General features: G+C 36.2%; 1 protein-coding gene across 3 annotated transcripts in view; it reads left to right on the plus strand.

Moving 5' to 3' along the window:
• The window catches only part of PHIP (pleckstrin homology domain interacting protein), a 106,692-nt gene that overhangs the window by 27,723 nt on the left and 63,011 nt on the right, over positions 1 to 15,958 (plus strand). For all 3 annotated transcript variants that reach the window (XM_030944816.1, XM_030944817.1, XM_030944818.1), the window contains exons 10-15: positions 5,226 to 5,296; positions 6,071 to 6,171; positions 6,288 to 6,328; positions 7,413 to 7,511; positions 9,486 to 9,639; positions 10,506 to 10,640. In XM_030944816.1, coding sequence (XP_030800676.1) covers positions 5,226 to 5,296; positions 6,071 to 6,171; positions 6,288 to 6,328; positions 7,413 to 7,511; positions 9,486 to 9,639; positions 10,506 to 10,640 — 601 coding nt within the window. The remainder of the gene's footprint in view (positions 1 to 5,225; positions 5,297 to 6,070; positions 6,172 to 6,287; positions 6,329 to 7,412; positions 7,512 to 9,485; positions 9,640 to 10,505; positions 10,641 to 15,958) is intronic.

Raw genomic sequence — 15,958 nt, forward strand, 5'->3', positions numbered from 1 at the left:
TACTGAGGACAGGAGGAGATAGCTTACATGTTTATTTTTGTGTGAAGGAAAGGAGTTGCCACCACATTATTTTTCTTAAGGCTTCCTAAGTCTGAGCTCTTGTTGACAAGATGAAATTTTAGTCTCTCTGACTGGTAAACCTTTTGAGCCCACATGTTTTTTTCTTTTATTTTTCTCTTTTCTTTCTTTTCTTCTCCTTTTCCTAAGTAAAGGTTTAGTCTATGGAATTGATTTTTGAAACTAATTCTGTCATTAGAAAATAGTGAATCCTTGAAAGTTAGGTAGATTATAATATATAAGCTGGGAGATGATTATTTAGAAATCATGAAAGTTTGAATGAATCATGGAGTTGGATGAGATTTGCCTTGAGATAAAATTTAGAGAGGGAGAAAATTGGTACCGATTATGGTAGGGGATTCTCCCATGGTGATGTATAATTGTAGAATAAAAATTGTTAGTGATGTGCTCAGCAAATACTAAAAGAAGAGAAGATATTTGAGGAATGCTTTCATGTAAAAGTAATTTCAACAGATGTGATTAGACAGGGGCATAGAGAAAACAGATCAGTTGAGATGTCTTGTGCAGCACAGCAAGGAAGTGGTTTGGTAACCTAAGTCATGCCAGTGACTCGTGTTGCTTAACAACAGAGTGCAGATTAAATTTTGAGACTGGAATTTTTCTACTGCTCTTACCTTCTGTTTTGGAAATATTTTTTATGCTGGGTTTGAGAAGAGAGAGGAAGTCATTAAGCTGTATTTCTTCAGTCTGGAAAAGAAGGAATACATGAAGATGACTAATGTACAGTTGTGAGTGTGTTGAAGAGAGAATATAATGAGGAATTGCTTGTGGGCCCTTATGGTTCTAGAAGGTATTGAATGAAAGTATCAATTTTCAAAGTGGAAGGAGATGGTTCTTTACAAAACATGCAACTGAGTTACAAAACTCCTCATCACAGGGTATTATGCATTATATGAAGATGTTAAAAGGCATCACTGTGTGCTTTTTCTTCTTTTAGGTCTTTGTTTAAGAGAGCTGCAATGTATTTGAAGTAATTGATGCTTTTTAATCCAAACTAAAACTTGATAAAAATGTCTAAATAAGAAACAAGTATGTCTTTTAGGCCTGGAGTATAATTGTGTGCCATTTGTGATGTCAAAAACAGTTGGACACACAGATGAGTCTTAATTTCCTGAATTGAACAGTGTACTAGTTCAGGGAAATTGTTAGTTAGGGGAAGTTTTACTTAATGTGCTAAGCTGTAAACCTTCCTAACTGTGCTTATCATGATTATTCCAGTAAACCAAAATAAATTTTGCTGGGAAACTTGCAATCCAGTGTAATTTTCCACAAGAAGGCTGCATTGCATAGCCAGTGCAGCTCAGCAATGGGTGTATATTGTCAGAGCAGTTTCCAATGAGGTGATTGCACTTCTTACACACTTGGATGTGGCTCTCCTTCCAGAGCTGCAGAAGCGTGGTAGGTTCCCTCTACATCCATTCAGTTATGTGCTGGGGGAAAACAAGTACCAGCAATATAAGAGCATCAAGAGTAAGAAAGATGCCTGTTAATTTTTGTCATAAGGCATTTTTGCCATAATGTCATTTATGAAGTTACATTAAAAAAATATGATGTGTAGGCCATCTGGAAGAGAGTATCACTGGTAAGATGGGAGGTTTATCCTTCCATTTATCTATGTAGTAAAAAATACAGGCTTGCTTCTGTTCAGTATTTCTGAAGAGAAGGAAAGCTGGCAGGGACAATAAGATCTTACCATGGTTGCTCAGCCTCTGAGCTTGCTGCCCTGTGTCTTGGTTCTACTACAACTCCCACCCCAGGAAGCAGAAGCTGGAGCTTTCAAGCAAGACTTAGAGTTCGGAGTAGTTCAGGTGAAAGATGCTGTAACATGCTTAAGTCAGAACTTGAATTCATGTTCCTCCTGAGCTTGACTGCAGCCTGCTCTACAAGGGTGCAATTGCTATCAGTGATGAAAGTTTGTTACTAAATTATCCAATGCTTCAAATGGGGATGGGTGGTAAACTCTTGAAATTTAAGTCACTTTAAAGAAAAAAAAAATCAATATATCCCACACCTGCTTTTTGTACTCAACACTACTCGAATCACCTGGTGCCCCTGGTGAGGGGCAGCCTCATGATGATCATGTAGTTGATTGATTGTCATTTCAAGATGATTGGCAGTGCCATTAATACTTTGCTGAACTTTTTCATGGAATACAGGAAAGGCAGAGTTGGTATTGTGTTCAGTGTGCTCTCAAATTAAAAATAATCAGTTTTGTTCTTAACTACACTGAGGTGTACTTTCTGTGTTTTTGTCCTTATCTTTGCAAATGTTTATTTTTTTTCATTCTCAGATTGCAAAAATCTTGTAACTCAGCTTTGCCAACAATGCTACTGCAGTTAATATTATTTAATTAATAGTATGTCTGAAATTAGGGGCTTCCCATGTTGGTCTCCTCTTTTTTGATAGCCTTGTTAATTGAGGCATGTTCTGTGTTTGGGTCAGATGTATGGCCCAGTCTGGAGATGTTAGTGACAGCTTTGTTTTGATGAACTGCAAAAGGACACATTACAATAGATTTAGTGTCACAGGATGAAAGAGACATTGGAAAGAGCTGACCACAAAATTCTCAGGTTGTTCAAAGGAAAGTGAGCAACCTTGTTCACATGATTCTGTGACTAGTGTGGATGCATGTTCTTTAGTGTTACAGGGGTGCCTGTGTGCTCCTCTTCTTTCCTTGAAGAGATTTATGACCAGGAAGGTATCGTGTATGCCTAAAAACAGTAACATTCCAGGTAGATTACTTTAGTTTCCAAACAGAGGAAGACTGGTTGTTGCTGCAGGCAAGGAATTCACATAACGTAGCCCAAACAAGATCAGAAAACAATTGAAAATTTAGGCAATCAAGTCTTACCCTGTGTTTAGTCTTCTTTTACTATTCTGGGTGGTGATAGTAAACACAGGAGTTGATTCCTGCATCAGTTTGCAGTAGGGAGGAGTAAGAAAGTCTGCCTCATCAGAAACTGAATAATCATGTGCTTCGTTCAAATTTAAGGGAGAATTATTATAACTGGTCAGTGCATCACGGTTAAATTAGTTGCGCTGTGAAATATTTGCCTATATATCCTTTCAGAGGAAGACACTGAGTTTCATTTTTCTTCTGCCACCTGTTTGCATCACAAGTTTCCAGTGTTAGCCTGTTACTGACAGACCATATGAGCAAGGCAGCAGAACCGTCTCACAGATTTGAATAGAGGAGCTTGGTGTACTGCTTTTCTTCTTATCTATTTATTCTCCCATAATTTTAAAAGGAGGGAAAAAAACTCAGGAAAAACACATGCTGATTTTGACATTCCTGTTTTGGACAGTACATTGATTTCTCAATTGTCATCAGTGTGATGTGATATTTCCTATTTGCTTTCTTATGTAGAAGGCACTTGATGTTAAAGGGGCTGGTAATATATAAGAACTCAGATATGCTGAACCTTTTTCATTAACTTGGGAATGAAGACTTAAGTTAGAGAGGTTATATCACACATCTTCACATCTGTGAAGAAGTCTTGCTTTAACTACTACATGACCAGAGTTAGGCTAGTCTGCAAGTTAGATTAATAAACTAATAAAACACTTAATAAACACATTGAAAATAGATTTAAAGTGAAACACTGTCCTGGAGAGAACCAGCTTTTGTCCCCTTTCCACACTTCACAAAAATACTGATTGCCCAACTCATTTTGCAATCTGCTGTATTATAGAAGAGTGCTGTAATCTCTTGTCTCCTAATGCCTAAAATAGCACACATTGCAGAGACGCAAGTTTGGGAATTTAAATTGGTTATCTGAACTAGAATGTAAGCGCATACTTTCTCTATTCTGTAGCTGTCCTAATGCCAAAGGCAGAGTTCACAAACAACAGTGGAAGAAGATAACAGCCTATTTATCTATTTACATTTGTTCCAAATTATGTAAACTTCATATTGAATTGTTTGACAGTTCTTGTTAGTATATCAGTTAGGGAGCATTTCAACTGTTTTGTAGGAAAGATCTTTGTCTTGTTTAGTGTATCTTGTGAAGTTTTCTTGTGACAAATCTGCATGGAGTTACCTTAAAACTCCTGCAGGAAAGGTCACAGAAACAGCCTATAGTGAATGCATAATTTGGAGAAAGGGTTCTTAACGGGTACTGCTGATGTTTATTACTTTGTTTTATGCATAAACATCACCAAGGTTTAATGCTTATTACTTTTTTGAGATAACAATAACTGATTAGTGGAAAAAGATCTTTTATGCATTGCCTTCAGGTGAAATGAATTATACAGGCCATTTTGCTTTTAAAAGAGAACATTTTGGATAAGTTCTGAATATGCATTCTTTTATGTTAGAGCAAATCTTTAGTGATGACACTCGTGGGTGTAGTGCTGCTGTTCTCTCGTAAGTTAATTCTTTGAGGGAAGATTGCAGATGGCATACTGTGCAAGACCACCTACTGGTTTGAGGTTGCTGTAATGCATGAACAGAATTGAAATAATGATTGAAGAACTTGATCTGATTTGTTTTGGTTTTACACATCCTTAAAGTGCCAGGTTCACTGAAGCTTTAGTTTTGCTTGCACATCAGATTCTGAAATGCCTAGAGAAAAGTGAGGGCCATAAAATAAAATCTCTTACGAACTTCAATCTTTGTCCTGACATTTTGGGTACTGTTTGAAACTAACCTACAAGGATATACGTCATTTGAATAAACTCTTATATTCTAATACTGTGAGAAACTCCAAATTTATTTAAATTTCTTTGATATCCTTGTCTGTATAGAGCATCCAGCTCTGTTTCTCTCTTGTAAAAGCAAGCAGATGCCACAGGAGAAGTCCAGTACACCCAGGAGTTTAAAACGGAACATCATGGGAAACTGGCTCTGTTCTGCCTTGCTGATAACTTCAGGAGAGTGTTTTGTATAGCAATATCAGAAGGGAATGGGATTTAAGTTATGTTACAACTCTTGTTGATGCATGGATTACTTAGTCCATCTGGATGTCTTAGTTTCCTAAAGATCACATCATGAAGCATAGTCACACAAAATTGTTTATAAATGGGCAGCCATCTGTTCCTTCATATTTAATTTTATCCTTCTGTCCTTTATTTCTAAGATACTGACTTGTTTCTTGAAATTCTATTAGGAAATTATTTAACTGGGTTTTTTTTTTTTTTATTTGTAGTCCAAGGCCAACGAAGTTTACAGAACGTCCTCGGCCTGGAGTCCAAATGATCTGTTCTTCTTTTAGTGCTGGTAAACAACTTCTTTTTTCCTCCTCTCCTTATATCTGTGCAGGAAGTCATTTGAAGTGTAAAATAAAGTACAGTACAGTTACTGTAGCATATTTCATTTTAATGAGATGGATTTGAGTTTAAGTGGCTGTTGAAAGACCCCAAATATTTAAAATAGAAATTCAGAATTTATGCATTAATACTTGCTGCTACAGAAGTTCCTAGAAACAGTTAAACATGAAATGTTGTAAGTAAGTCTCTTGTGACTGCAAGTCTTTTCAGAACAGGATAGTTATATAGCTTTTTTGCAGAATAATTAGGAGAGTCAGCTTTATCTGAGGTGTAATATGTGGGGATTTGTACAAGAAGGGGCTGATTACCGAGTTCTCATGGTCAGGGTTTCATTGATTCTAGAGGTGGTAACTGAAGAATGCTACATAATTAATTGGATAAAATATCAAAATGTACTGGAGCTCTAGTTCCATTTGATTTTTTTAAGAGGGAGGCTTCTAAGGGCTTAGCTGCAAGCAAATTAGTCTGGTTAGCTAATCTTTTGGATACATCTGCTGATGCATATTTACTGACAGCAAATGTGAGGTAATTCAGCTCCAGTTAAACTCTGGAGTTTCTAAATCTTGTTTTGACTTAAAGGTCAGTTACAGATGTAGTTGAAATGAGATACAGCCATAAATTTTAGAAAATAAATTGAAATATTTGATGTTACATCCCTTTGAAAATATTGCAATAACAGTAGATTGCCCTTTTTTTTTAAGACTTATCTGTTTGTTTTTCTCAGGTGGAATGTTTTTGGCCACGGGGAGTACAGATCACATCATTAGGGTTTATTTCTTTGGATCAGGTCAGCCAGAGAAGATATCAGAGTTGGAGTTTCATACTGTAAATACATTTTTTAAAATTACATATGTACTTGATTAAAGTAATAATTTGGATAAAAGGGGATAATTTGGAGAAATTTGATTTCTTTTTTCTTTTTCTGCTCTTTTTTTATATAGGACAAAGTTGACAGCATTCAGTTTTCTAATAGTAGTAGCAGGTAAGCACACTATTCAGAGCTAGCTTTTTGACCTTGTAGACATTTTTAAATACCAGTTTCCAGAGAGAGTTATTAAAAAAAGAGCTTTATTTTGAGTTTCATCCAGTAAAATTGTCTATAAGTATTGGACTCTCACTGTTTTTTTTTAATGGTACTCCTTAGTTTCACAGTTGTTTTCATTGTAATGATTGAAGTATTTCGAATTTGCTAAAATTATGGGTATAAAAATACTTGAAACTTCTTCCTGAGAAATTTGTGTGTGTGTATATATATTCATGTACCAAATACATGTACTTTTAGATATATTTTAATGTGTAAACCTTTTTTCAGTCAAGTGACTGCTGCATACAGAGAAATTATCAAACTAGATCTAACAATGTGTTGTTTAGCTAGCCTAATGCTTTTTTTGTAATGTTTCACTTTAAGTTCTGGATGTGGGATATGAAGGATGCTCAAGAAAATAGTTTGGTTTATTATGAAGCATCTGACACTTTACTTATTTGATGTTCTAATGTGCACTTTAATCATGACACAAATAGTTGTAAACCAAGCTTCACCCACCTCTTTCTCCTCCTCCTACTCCTGAACCTCTGAAAGGGGGATGAAAAGGATGGGAGAGAAACTCAGGCTGGGAAACACTTCTTCGTATAAATATCATAATACTTACTCTGTATACAATGCTAACTTATTGGGAATAGGTTTTGTTTTAAATCACGTCTGGCAGGGTTCTCCTCTTGACCTGGTGTTACAGGGTCTGTCCCTTGGAAAGTTCATTGGGTTGTGGTGTCCCTCTGCCGGTGCAGGGTCATAACTCAGCAAGCTGCACCAAAGGTCATAGAACAGTTAGTTTGGAAAGGGCTCAGGGTAGGGAAACAGATTTGACTTTTTAGAGGCCTTCAATTTTTTTGCTGGTATGGAAAGTTTTTTTAACCTCAAACCATTTGTACAGCATTCTGACACTGTTTGGACTTCTTAACCATACCTTCTGGTTTTGAATTCTAATGTCTGGGACTTCAGTTTTCAGGTGTCTTTTCTGTACAGATCTGCCTTTGATCTCTGAGTAACTTTTTCCCCCTTTCGTTAGATTTGTGAGTGGAAGCCGTGATGGAACAGCACGAATCTGGCAATTTAAGCGAAGGGAATGGAAAAGCATTTTGTTAGATATGGCTACTCGCCCAGCAGGGTAAGTGATGTAAAATGTTCTGCTATCACATAGATTCTTGAGGGCCTTTGATATAATTTGCTGACTTACTAAAAAAAATTTTGAGAAGACAGTGAGGGAAAATAAAAAGAGAAGGCTTAAATTATTATTACTTAAATGCACAGTATGCTTATCTAGCTCTTGAAATCCAGCTAAAATAAATATTTGACTACATATTCAGCTGTGGAAATTAGCTTGTCTGATAATAGTGCCACTAGTATTTTGATTAGATTAAAACAATAAAAGATAATCAAAACCCATTGAAGGTCAAATTTATATGTTTTTTCACATATACATTTATTTCTGGAGCAAGAAAACCAGGGCAGGTTTCTTCTTGACTGCTTGCATTTTAGTAATATTTACAGATATTGTGGAACATGCATGCCCAGAAAAGCAGTAATGGGTCGTTTTCATACAACATGCCAGAGCAAAGAAATTGCTGGCTCAGTAAAGGTTTTGTGTTTGTTAAAACAATCTGAGTGTTTACAAGAGTTTGTAGGTATGGGAAACTTCTGTGCACTTGAACTAGCAACAAAAGATGCTTGAAGATGGATAATGACTTCCTAGGAACAGTGGCTTGCACCTTTTTATTTTGGCATGAAGATATTTTCCAGTTGGCATAAATTAAAAAGATTTATAACAGGTTTAAGGAATAAACCTTTTTCCCCTTACTGAGTGCTTTGAAGGATATTTAGTAGAAAAAAAATTATAATGGTTTCAGGAGTACTCTGTGGTAAAATACCTGAAAGACCAAGAGAGGGATGGAAGAGAAGGCTAAATAAGCTGTAATTTAGTTAGATATTTAGATCAGATATTATCTTTTCAGTTATGGACAGATGCAACAAACCATAGGTTATCAAACTGTTGGACAGGAGTGTATTAAATGCTGCTACTTTGATAACAGACTGAGTTACTGTCAGTAAAAATTCTCAATTTTAACTGATACTCGGCAAAAGAGGGATGGATTCTTCTTCATTGTCGTCATAAATGCTGAATTTATCTGAGAAACTGAAATGCTCTTTTTGTAAAACACTATAGCAGAATTCTGTTCTATCCTTTTGATGAGAGGAATAAGTGCAGTTCCAAATTTGATCTTTTCTGCACAAGAACAGTTTTATCAAAAAAATGAAATCAGTGCACTGAAAGGAAAGAGTGAATTCAGCTTACAAAGCCTGCTGAGTTTTGCATTAAATCTAGAAGGGGATTTGGTGATAACTACATTTTCTATTATTGAGTTTTACAATACATACTATTGTGCAATGTGTTGTTGTGCTTACCATATGGAAGATTCTGTATTTTGTCTGCCTACTTAGTGGTCACATGCTATTGTTGCATTTGGTTGATGTTTTCATAGAAGTAAATATGCTAGAGAATTCAAGGGTGATTAGTCTTTAAATCACACTGCCAAAAATGTAATTTTTGAGTATTCTGGTATATTATATTATAGATTACTGTTGTTTGGGTTTCATGCAAGATTAAGTGCCGTTATTACCAGTAGTAAAGTGATGCCAGGGTAATGGTGTAGTTCTAAATATTGCCTGAGAATTTAGATAATTTAAAGGTATAGAATACTTCTCTCCATATTAAGAACTACTTATTACAAATATTCTTTAGGACAATTTGTTGTTACATGGTTGATTAATTTGGATTTTTGTTCTTTAGATGTCACAAGAAATACTGTAGCTATCAATTTAAGTAAATTAGGTCATGTATCAGAGAGCATTTTCTGGAAGAGCCTTTAGTCATTGTTTAAGTATCTACAATTCTTGGTGATTGTATATGCTGCATTATTGAAAACATCTTTAATTTCTCTGGTTTCAGAGAAATTTTAAGAATATTTCTCAGGAAGTATTCTTAAAAATATGGCAAAATACAGAAGCATTTTCACTTGTTAGTAGTGTTAAACTATTTTGCCAAAGTAGGATTACACTGAAATTTTTTACTTTTTTGTTTTAGACAAAGTTTTCAAGGAGTTGAAGATAAAATCACAAAGCTGAAAGTGACCATGGTGGCATGGGACCGCCATGACAACTCTGTTATAACTGCAGTCAACAATATGACACTGAAAGTCTGGAATTCTTTCACTGGCCAGCTCATTCACATTCTCATGGTAAGGTGTACTATCTTGATTTATCAATCTTGAATGTAAAATTTATTTATACATTATCAACATTCCTCCTTATGGTTTTTCCTGTCTGAAAACTGCCGTGACAAATGTTTCCAGATAACTGAAGTGTAGTAGAGATGTCTATCAGCTGCTTATTAGAAAATAAAAGCTTGAAGTTGCGAGTAATCACTGCTGTTCAAGATGTCTGAAACTAATTTTGGACATTTTGTTTTGTTTTGTTTTTAATGGAGTTCTATCTTGAAGGAGAGAAGGAAATGGTTGGCTTTTTAATCTTTATTTAATGTGATGTTTTAAAATACTGTTAATGGGTAAATTTGCCCTCTTTAACCAGTGACACTTTTGCAATCTAATCATTCCATGAGTACAAAAATTTGTCTTCTAACTAAAAGAAATCAACAGTTTTACTAATGTCTGACTCTTGTTTTGTAATTGAGAAAATGGTTAACTCTAGGTAACTTGATACTCTGCTTGGACATGGAAATACTTAATGCAAATCTCTGAAATATAGCAAGATGAAAGATGTTGTTCTCTACCTTTAAGTTATATATTTCATCCTTTATGAGTTTAAATTAAATTTCTAACTGATACTCTGCTAAAAAAAAATGAAAAGCTGTGGAATATTAAGACCCCAAGACACCAAGTATTGTGGACACTAATCTTTTTAAAATCCTGGTGAAAGTATTGGGATGTACTTGTGAAGGTGACATACAAAATAAAGTGTGGTTAAAGTAGTTTTTTGCTGGGTATTTTCATAGATTAATATGGCAGCTGCTAGTGTTACCATGTTGAGTCCTTGGGTAATATTTGAGACAATACTCTTTTTCATTCTGCTGTGTCTTTGTTTTCAGGGACATGAAGATGAAGTGTTTGTGCTTGAACCTCACCCGTTTGATCCAAGAGTTCTCTTCTCTGCTGGACATGATGGAAATGTCATAGTTTGGGATTTGGCAAGAGGGATCAAAATCCGGTCTTACTTCAACATGGTAATTATTGTGCTTTATACAGATATGCCAAAGCAATCATTCTAAACCTTCTGCTTTTAGTACATTTTTATGTAGGCCATCTTGAAGTATGATTTATGTATAGAACAAGATCCTGCATCTGGTGAAGTCACGAGAAATTCCTTTTCAGTTCAGTGGGGCAAAGAGTAAATCTGTAAATGTTAAAAGTTGTTTCTTTGGCTTTATTTCATAGTGTTTTATTTTTATATGCTTGATCCACACAAAATTGGAATGTTAGTTACATTGTCAGAGATCATGTGTAAGAGACAGGGTGACAAGGACCCTCCTTTTGTGCTTTTTTCCTGCCTGGGGAGCCAAGGTGGAACTTGGTTTATTTTTGCCTTACTAATTCTTAATCTGGCTAAAGCTCTTCAGGAGTCTCCTGGTGTCATGCAAGGTTGTTGTGTGTTGCCTTGGCCATTGGATGGAATACTGTGAGTCTTTCTGTGTAGAGCTCCCTCACAGGCAGGTTTCAAATTTGGTCTGTTCTACACTATACTAATTCTCCTGCAAGATGAATGCAATAGGTGTTCATCTGTTTCTTGATATTAAGTGGGTCTTTGTATGTACCTTTTTCCTCAAAAAGGTAATGATGTATTGTGCAATTCCGACTTTGTCTCATGGACAAAATTACAAAAGCCTTTGTAGAATATCCACAATAATTTAGAATGCTTGAGAGTAGGCAAATGGGCTTCAGCTGTAGTGGAATGGCAGTTGCAGAGAACAGCATAAAGAAAATCATCTGAAGAAGAGCCCTATGATAGATACCTTCACAAAAAGATAAGGGACATTTAGAAGTGAACTCAGGCCAGGAAGGTCACTGAACCTAAAGAAAGGTTTTGAGACGTGCATTACAGTAGAGTTCATAAGGTCTTAGAGAAAATTCAGCCAGTCTTAATCAGAGAGTGCAACCTAGATTCCTTCAGCAATGGCCTGGGTTGAGCACTGTTCTCTCTGCAGTGATTTCTGAGCTTATGAAGGATCCAAGACAGTCATATTGGAGCTATGAGCATGCATCTTCATTACTTGGTGCTATTCACTGTTGCCAGTTGAGGTGTATGTTGTCATTTCATGGTTAGCTTGCATTTCCAATTCTACTTACAATGGATGTATGATGGTTTTCATGGAGTTTAGGTCAGAAGAGTCTAAGAGCTAAAGAGCTCTTAGTCAAAGAGCTAATCTGCTCTTTTTAAACCAAGTCCATTTAAGAGCTATCAGAATCTAAACTACTGGTGCCTGTGATATTAAGCAGCTCCCAAAACACTGAAATATTTGTGTCGAGAGTGCCATGCAACATAAGCACCTAAAAAGGTAGTAGTCACATACATTTTAATATCTTTGGAGTCAGAGAAATTTCTAGACAATCAGAAGATCTCAGCAGCTAGTAATCTGTGCTTTATGCTAGAAACTAATATGAGAAAGTCTGCCTGTGTGAGGGGAGGGGAATTGTAAATCTGACAATCAGTTCATCTCAAACCAAGGAATTAGACTGTATGAGCCAGGTATGCAAGAGAGGCATCTCTCTATGTTCTGAATATTTCACCACTGTGTTCGATGCTTTAAAAGACATGGGCGGAAATTACAGGTTTTCTTAGGTGAATGGTGGCAGGCAGAGGACATTGTGCAGTCACCTCTGCAGAGATGCAAAGTTTAAGTGCTCTGGTTTGCAACAGTGAGGTAAATGAATTCATACAGAGCTGCCAGTCTTCTGTTTCCTAAATGGCAAATGAAAAATCTCTCATTATCATTGCCTGGTCTGTGGTACCAGAAGTAGCACTTAGAGATTTCCTCATAATAAAAGTTCTTTAAAAAATGTTGCAGAAGTTGGGGGAGTTGGTTGAATTAACAAAATCATAGATGACTGTTAGCTTAATGTTGGTCCAGTCCATCTATCTTGGATTAATTGCTTTGTATGTCTGAAGCCTTGTGGCAAATCCCTAAAGTAGAGTTGTTTTTTTTAAAATTACTTTCCACCCTGCCCCAAATGCCTTCATTTGTCAACATGAAAAAAACCTAAACAAACTAAACAAACAAAAAAACCCATCCAAAAATTAAAAAAAAAAAAAGGAAACAAAACACCAAGGGATGAAAGCAGTGTCAATTTTAATTCTTTTATCCAATCAATGAATATGAAATTGCAAAGAAAATCATAGTAACCAAATATACTGTTTGTTTTGTATTTAACTTAAACTTTGGTTCCTCCATTTATTTGTTTCTTGCTGGTTGCAATTTGGTCCCATTAGGTGACTCTGGTGGTCCTGCAGAACATCCTTTCCCAGGTTTTTAAACTGAAGATTTGCTATTAAATTAATTGTCATAATTGTGGTTAATTTGAAGAATCTTTGGTCTGTATGAAGCATCTTTGGTTTGTTTGCCAGATTTTGGTCTTTATCATTAACAGTCACCCCATACTGTCACATGGGGTACTCTCAGTAAGTATATATGCTTTATATATTTCATATTTTCACCTGTAGTCTTCATTTCATTTGGTCTAGTTGTGTAAATATTGCATAATTTGGTGTTGGAGTCCATGGACATTCAGAACTGGTTTAATTCAGTGACTTGAGTCCCCTACACTCAGGGGTGTTTTCAATATGCCAGAGAGTGCAATTTACCACAGAAGTATCAAGAGTGTGAGATGGCTAAAGCATTTTAGGCAATTTGGACAGTTAGCAAGATGATGAGATGGTTTTAAATTGCATATGTAAATACAGGTGTTTGGTTTTTGGCCTATGTCATATTCACACCAGGCCTGACTTTAAACAGCTGCTAATGAAGAATGTGTTCTTGGTGCAATATTAGGGCAGTTTTGTCTGCGGTATTTCCCAGGTACAAAGAAGCATTCTGAAGAAACAGGGTAATAATTCTTAAGTGGTTCCTTTAGCCAACTGTTTCAGAGTTTATGTATTTCACAAAAACAGTGCTGTTGCTACACAAGAGCAATGCAGACTCTTATAAATGCTTAAATTGTAGTTTATTTTGCTGAAGAATGTATGAGCTGTAGATGTCTTTGTGGATGATCAAGGGGAAAAAATACACTGAATGGTAGGCTGTCTGGTGAAAGCAGCTGCATGATAACGTACTTAAAGATATATTTGAAATGCAGTCCCTTACTCAAAGCTGCAATGAGGCATCTGGATCCCTTGAGTGGTAAGGCACGTTTCCAACAACTGAGGGAAGTCCTTGCTTTCCTAAAGGAGCCTACAGGAGCAGGTGGCACTCATTTTTTGGGATAACCTTGGCTGTTGGAGTCAGGAAATGGAAGACCTAGATTCTGTTACATCCTCAGTAGTAAAGGACTCAATTCAACATCTGCTTACTCAGGAGAACATCTTGGCTATAAATGCCTTAGACAGGATTTCTTTCCAATTTTCCCAAATTGTGCTGCTGTGGAGAGAACTAAAACTGTAGCCTGTGCATTAGGTACTGGCTAGTTTTCTTGGGTATACAAATCATTCTAGGTAAATTAGAAAGTGGTGGAAATTCTTTGCCTTCAGGCAAACTGGTATTTGCAAGATTCCTGTTCCATCAGGTCATAAATAGGAGGTGTACACCACTCAATTCTTGTCACAGCATTTATTTTCTTTCAGGTATTCCCTCTAAGTTACTTCCTGGTAGACCTGACGTTGGTTTGTTAGAAATTCCAGGGTTGGCACTTGATATGTGCTGCAGCTTAGCCCTTAGGCTTCAGACAGAAGTTTCTCAATGCTGAGAACATATGAAGGCAAAAAAACCTACAGGGACAAAATATTTCAGATCTAAATGGAGATGTCTGGTAACGTTAGGTGGATGCACAGATCTTTAGTTTGGTGACTGGGTTTTTGTTGGTATTATAATTTAAACATTAAGTATTGATGTTCCTTGAGTCTGATCCTAAATAGGTTTGTGGTGTTATGGTGCTGCCCTTGATTGTTACTTTTTGGACTTAGGAAGTTTCACTTAAGCACACTTTCCTCTAAGAAGTACCTCCTGGGGATGGGCTCTGTTTACTCAGACTGCTTGCAAAAAGCATTTTGTCTGAGGCCTTGGAGTATAGGTTTCTCCTGATAGTTCTTGTCCTGTGAGTAGGCTGCCCTGGGAAAGAGTATTGAGAGAGGTTTCCTAAAAGATTTTAGGTTATGTACAAGCCTGTAGTTCTGTTCTTTATCTTTTTTTGTTTGCTTGGGGTTGGGTTTGTTTTTGTTTTTGGTTTTTGTTTTGTTTTGGTTTTTTTTTCTTTAGGGTATTTTTTTTAATTTTTTAAAAGAATAATTTGGTTTATAGCATAGATTTATGAACAATTGCAGGAACATATGATGATTCCTATTACTTTAAAGTATGTTTTTGAAAGTATGAAGGCTATACTACAGTAGCAAGAATGAAAGATTAGGGGAGAGCAGGCATTTTTAAAATTTTTGTCACTATAGAATATTGGAATTCTTACTGTGGCTTTGAATGTCATTGCTTTACCTGAAACTGATACCTGACTAGGCAGATTCTGTAGGTAGGCATTGCAATTACTGCAACAGGAAGCCTGTGTTTTTATAAAGACAAGCCTTATGATATTTAAGAAGCCTTTGTGTAATGTAAAAATTAATCAAGTGGGAATATTGAAGCCTTTAAAGAAAAAAAAATATTCTGGACAACAGATTTCAAAAAAATACCCAAAGAGAGCCAACAACAAAAGATCTTTCATGAGTAGGTGTTGTTCTCATGTCTTACTTGATTGACTCTCATTGTGAGTGGCTTCTTTGAGAAGGCAGGCTCAGCTATAGCCAGCAGTCAGCCTTCTTATGTCTGACATATGTGTGCCTTGGGTGCCTCCTGTGTGCCTGACAGCCTGTCAAGGTCAGCCTTTTCCTTATTTGTAATCCTAATGTGTTGCCAGTTGTGAAGTGTTTGTCTGGACTGATTCTTGTGACATTACCTTAGTGCTAAGAGAGTCTTTCTGAGCAGTGTTTGTGTTAGGGTATCCTTAACACGCTCTGGGTGGTAGTTCTGGAACTCCCTTGGAACTCAGGGCTAAGATGGCCATAGCTCCTTCAATGTACTGGAGGAATGCTTTGAAATACTGATATGAAAAGATTTTTTTTTTTTTTTACAATTTGGTATTAAATTCACAGATCCAAATAGTTCAAAATCCCCCTACCTTTGTGGCTATCTGAGCTGCTGAAAGGCTAAGCCACCTTAGCCTTTGACACTTACACATCACAGTGTGTATATCTCTAACTGTTGAGAATTATACGATGAGTCTTTTTCTAAATGCCAAAGCACATTTCATGAGAGCATATAGAAATACCAAGGGTGTTTCAGAAATGCAT

Source organism: Camarhynchus parvulus, chromosome 3, assembly GCF_901933205.1.
Source record: "Camarhynchus parvulus chromosome 3, STF_HiC, whole genome shotgun sequence".
Classification (NCBI taxonomy): Eukaryota; Metazoa; Chordata; class Aves; order Passeriformes; family Thraupidae; genus Camarhynchus; species Camarhynchus parvulus.